Source organism: Momordica charantia (assembly GCF_013281855.1).
Source record: "Momordica charantia cultivar OHB3-1 chromosome 5 unlocalized genomic scaffold, Mcharantia_2.0 BLBB01000005.1, whole genome shotgun sequence".
NCBI classification, from domain to species: domain Eukaryota; kingdom Viridiplantae; phylum Streptophyta; class Magnoliopsida; order Cucurbitales; family Cucurbitaceae; genus Momordica; species Momordica charantia.
In genome coordinates, this window is record NW_028275163.1 from 16,237,679 (window position 1) to 16,243,587 (window position 5,909).

Consider the following 5,909-nt stretch of genomic DNA (forward strand, 5'->3'; position numbering starts at 1 on the left):
TCTTCTCAACCCTCGCTGCAACTTCCACCAAGGGCCTAAATTCTTGCCACACAGATTCAGTAGTACAGCTTTGAATCTCCTCATGCAACCCATCCTCAAATCGTCTACATCGGTCAGTTTCATCTTCAATGATAGTGGTGGCATACTTTGAAAGTTCTACATATTTTTTCTGATATTCTGCTACTGTCATCGACCTCTGTACCAGCTTTAAGAACTCTCTTCTTTTTGCATCTGTGTACGATCGTGGGTAGTATGCTTCATTAAACAAGTTTTTCAATTCTCCCCAGCTTAATTTTTCAACTCTTGGTTGTCTCGCTATAACTGACTTCTACCATTCACCAGCTCCTCATTCTAGCAGAAATATAGCCAGTCTCACTTTCCTTTCTTCTGGACAACCCATCACATTAAAACATTTTTCTAACTTTTTCATCCAGGGATCTGCATCAGCTGGATCTGTCGTCCCAGAAAAATTAGTCGCCCCTAAAGCTTTGAGCCGCTCAATCTTAAAGTCTTTCTCGAGATCTCTCCTCAACATTTTTATTCCCAATGCAGCAATTCTTGCCATTACACGTTCATCTTGATCAACTATATCTTCTTGTAAATCTACTAGTCGGTGGCTAGACTTACTAACTACGTCTTCTGCCATTGTATTCTACCTACTAGGGACCTGTTGAGTTTCAAATTGTTTAAGCCTACACGTGTTTCCCTCACGTAATAAAATAAAATGATATGCATATCACAGAATTATAACATAAACCATAATGCATCTTCTATTCATGTTATGCAGGATCTTTATATGGCTCCTGATACCAAACTGACACGACTCGCCCTAAACACCTACTAGCTCTAGGATAAGCCGCGCCGACCACAAACCCCCAACCAACTATCGAGTCTATAGTCAACTTCTTTCTAAATTTCTAAAACTGATTAAGATTATTTTCTTATATATACAACACAAGCGTAACATAATTTGATACATGAATAACTATTCTTCCATAACTTCTAAACATGCTGGACAACTACAAAAGATGCAGCTAATCTATCATAAGTCATTCTAAATGAACATACAAAATGATATGCAAGTTCTGAGACGATGAGTGGCAAAAACTAGTCGGCTATCTCTTTGAAACTCAGGTATAGCCTGGTGGAAAAAAAATGATAAATAGTGAGCTAGGAAGCTCAGTGAGTGGTAATTTAATAAGAAAATAGTTTCGTAAAACCTTTTTCATAAACAATTGAAATTTCAACTCTTAAAACAAACTTCATCAAACTGAAGTAGTAAACATTCTCATTTAGATTTCATAAAACTTGAGCAACTAAAACTCAGTAATTTTCTAAACATAACTTGTAACAACATGTACTTTCTAAAAACACTTTCTAAATATATATGAAATACCTTCTTTCAAATCTAAATAAGTGAAGGAAACTCAACACCATATATGTATCCACATTCTATTATGGTTTACTGGCGCAAATAAATCTCAACACACACAGCAGAATAATTCTATTTCTGGTCCACTAGCATAGAGTAATCTAAATATACACAGCAGAATAGTTCTTTCAACGCGCGGAGTAAAATGATCTCAAAGACCTTATATTTATGAGTATACCATAGAAACACATTCATACAACATACGAGAAATTACCTGGATACAATAAGATGGTGGTTTGAAAACCTATTTCTGCATAAAATTCTCAATCTCATAAACAACTATAAAATTCTTCTTTTCTTCGTTCTAAGATCTTTTCTTTCTAAAATCATTTCTAAATATATTTCTTTCTAATCATACTATTTAACAAAGCAGTTTCTCAGAAAATCATAAAACATTTCTAAGTTCTCAAAAATATTCATAAATTCTCATCAAACTCAATTTCTCAACAAAAAAGATCAAATATACATAATATATATTTTCTTGAAGTTCTATAATAGATATCTTAAAAAATATTTGGTAAAATAACAATTCACAAATCCTATAAACGATATGAATTTGGTTGGTACGCTGCTCCAATTTCTGTTTGTCCTGAAATAATAACCAACCAAATTTCAATACCTACATAATTTGAATTTTAATCTACAATTCTTTAAATTAAACCACAAAATTCAATCAACAACCTTATTCTCTCTCTACAATCCAATTAGGCTTCTTTCTCTCTCATCTTCCTTACAAGTGGGACCCACATGCCACATTCATTACTTTTCATCCCCCATTTCTCAGGTGATTAGCCAACCTCCCAACATTTTCTTTTTCTTTCTTATTTATTTTAGGGTAAATTGTAAAACCACCCCTCAAGTATAGTGGTTGTCACAATTACACCCTTAAACTTTCAATTGTAAAAATTAAACCCTCGAACTTCTATAAATGAAAAAATTAAACCTTCAAACTTTCAATAGTAAAAATTAAACCCCTAAACTTTCACATGTGATAAAAGTGCACCTTCTAATTCAAAATTGTATCTATTTGACAATTTTAAAATTAAACATTTTTTCTGTTCGTCGATATTTGATTTTACAGACAAGCAGTAGTTCACAAATGGGAATATGTTCCATCATTCATTAACTTGTGAGGGATTTAACAGAACAGTGGACATTATTTTCCATTTCAATTTTCAACATCAGATCTTGAAAAATATCAGATTTATTAATTACCTATGCATACAAATCTATGCCCTAAAACTTGGCCGGGAGTTTGGTATTTCGTGTCAATTCCGCTGATAGAATTATTCATGTCTTCTTTTGTAAGATTAAACTTAAAATCTTTGAGCAACCTCTCGGATTTCGACATCCCTAAGAGCAATTTGAGCAACACTCTTCTCATATTTCTCGGCAAGTCTCGAGGAAAAAGGCTTTATAAAAGTTGTCTGCAAAATCGAATATTGACAAAACAAACTTCATTGAATTCAAAATCAATGAAGATGAGAATATTTTTGGTACATAATATGGACGAAATTGTAAAAAAAGACCCTTTTAAAAAAATTTAGGGTTTAATTTTAATTTGTAGGGTACAATTTTATCATATGTGAAAGTTTAGGGATTTAATTTTTACTATTGAAAGTTTGCGAGTTTAATTTTTTCTTTTATAAAAGTTTGAGGGTTTAATTTTTACAATTGAAAGTTTAAGGTGTAATTGTAACAACCACCATACTTCAGGGGTGGTTTTTGCAACTTACCCTTTATTTTAAATCCACTCATTCTCTCTCCTCTACTATTCATCAGGTTCTTCTTTAACTTCAATCAACCAAACCATGGCTTCTTCCCCTTTCATTTCTTCTTTTTTTTTTTCTGCAAATTCTACCAACCCAGATCTGTGACCAAAAACACATAAACTAAAGCTAAATTCGTTAATACATATACTCATGGAAACCAGAAATCGAAGTTCAACATCTATTTCAAGAGATTTCTTAGGCATAACAAAGAACCTATAACCTATTTCTTCAACCTATATTTCTTCCGAAAACTTCAAATGAACAACTTAATTACCACTTTTCATTAACTATTGTTGTTGGCTCTTTAATTCGGCTCCAAAATCACCATCAACTTCTGATTTCAACCTTTGCTTCCTCAACAGTCAAAACCCCTATTTTTTTAAGCCCTCCCTCTCTTTGATTTCATAGCCCATAAATGTCCCTTTTTTTTCATTTCCTTTCTTTTATTTTCCTTTCTTTTTCTTTTCTTTTTTTATTCTTTCCTTTCCACGTGTTTCCTTCACATCTCACAGCACCCTTTTTTTTTCTTTTCTTTTTTTACACAAAACTGAATTTGTTTGTTTGTTTTTTTCTTTTTCTTTTTTTTTATCTCCCAAAAATACATAAATGCCCTTAAACCTATGCGTTGATAAGAAGGGGAAACTCAGTCCGAGGTATATTGCTCCTTTTGAGATCTTGGAGCGCATTGTCCTAGTCGCTTACAAGTTGGCCTTATCTCCATCTTTTGCTGCGGTACATAATGTGTTCCATGTGTCAATGTTGAGAAAGTATGCCCATGACCCTTCTCACGTCTTAGATCCCGAACCATTGTAGTTAGATGAAACTTTGTGCTATGAGGAGGTACCTGTTAAGATGTTAGCAAAAGACACCAAGGTGCTGAAAAATCGAGCAATTGACTTGGTGAAGGTCCTGTGGAGAAATCACCAAGTAGAAGAAGCTACCTGGAAAAGGGAAGATGAGATCAAAACCAATTATCCTGAGCTGTTCGGTAGGCGAACTTTCAAGGACGAAAGTTTTTTAAGGGGGAAGGGTGTAACGCCCCGCGTTACTCAGGTTAGATTAACCTCGAGTCTCGGGGTTTTACTTATAAATTATTTTAATTTGTGCTACTTCATGTTATTTTGAGACGTCGTGGTGTTTGTTGTGAGTTTTATTTATTTATTTATGTATTTATTATTTAACGAAGTGTTTGTTTTCTTTTCAGCATTTTTAGTGGGCCGTTAGGCTTATTGTTTATTATGCTATTAGAGATAATTAAGTTTAGTAATGTTGGAAAACTAGAACTCTAATCCTTGTGGTTCATGGGCTTTGTTTTTTTTTTTTTTTTAAAAAAAAAAGAGAATTGGGTAACTGGGTTTTTAATTAAAAACATAGAAGAAAACAAAAGGGAGCTCTAGACCCATCTTTTCCCCTTTGTTCTTTTCGTGAGCCACCAGCCACCCCCCTTCGTGTTCTCCTTCCTCCTCGATACCTAGCCATACCACCACTCCCTGACGCAAGTTTCGATGACCGGTAACCTCCACCCGCAGCGGTGCGCCACCTCCAGCGAACAACAGGTGCGACATCAGTTTGGCAGAAGAGGACGTGTTGCTGCATTGGGCGTTCGAGGTTTTTGTTTTCGGCGACACAACTCCATAGCCGGGTTTAGTTTTCTGTGGATGTCGGTGACTTCTGGTGCGAGTTCCTCATGGTGCACAGCAGCAAGTTAGATCTATGTTACCCACACCTGTACAAAGTCGATTTTGGCGGTAACGAACCATTCAAAACACCTTAGAACCGAATTCGATGGCTGCAATTTCTGTTTTTTAATTGCTGTTTTTGTCTCTTGATGCCTAGGTGTTAAATCGATGCGTGGCTTAGAAGCATAGCAGTGTGTAAGTAGCACCAAGGGGCGGGTGTGTGTATTAATGAGTGCTAATGAAATGGTCTTCTTGTTCAACTTTATTATATTTGTGCACCTCATGTATGTAAAAATTGTAGGCCATGATGTGAGGGCTCGTAGATGTTATTGATGGGTTGCATTTGATCTGAAAGTTTGTTTTAAGGTTAAATGATGTGTTTTCTTTTATATTACACGCTGGAAAATTTGTTATGAAAGGTTGTGACATTCTTGATGTTTTTTTAATATGATATTATGTGCTGAAAATTAGTGTATGATATGGTTGCACTCTCATGATATAGTCTTTCATGATATAGGATGCTGAAATTTACTTTTATGATATGTTTGGACACTCTCGTTGTGGTTGTGCATAGTAGAGAGTGAGAACAAATGTTGTAAGGATTAGTTGGGCATTCTTGTTGTAGCTATACTTTTAAAAGGATCTTGCATCACGAGATCTATTACTCTTGTATTTCGTTACTCTTATATTTCTTATGGTGTATAAAATGCTAGGAATTGTTTGTTGAGGCTTGTGACCATGAAATGCATGTTATCTCTTGGCTTGGACTATTATGTTTGGTGTACACTATGGTGGAAATATTCTAGACATTTTCAAATTGTGTGTCCTTGAGAGTGTAACGCATTGATGTCCTTCTGGATGGCTTGGTGTGGAAAATTGTTATGGTTGCTTGGTTGAGGAGTAGTACTTTAGTTCCGGCTCGGATGACGAGTGAATTGTGGAATTTGGTTGTTATAACGTCACTACTGGGTGTCGAGGCTCCGGGTACAAAGGGTCGAGATTTGATAGGCCAGTCTTGGTAGAGAT

At 35.1% G+C, this 5,909-nt stretch overlaps 1 protein-coding gene across 1 annotated transcript; it reads left to right on the top strand.

Moving 5' to 3' along the window:
• The first annotated feature begins 3,810 nt into the window (after positions 1–3,810).
• LOC148211444 (uncharacterized) lies at positions 3,811–5,064 on the top strand. Its single transcript, XM_088124422.1, has 3 exons — positions 3,811–3,936; positions 4,018–4,257; positions 5,041–5,064. The coding sequence occupies exons 1-3, from the start codon at positions 3,811–3,813 to the stop codon at positions 5,062–5,064; spliced, it is 390 nt and encodes a 129-aa protein (XP_087980548.1).
• The last annotated feature ends 845 nt before the right edge of the window (positions 5,065–5,909 follow it).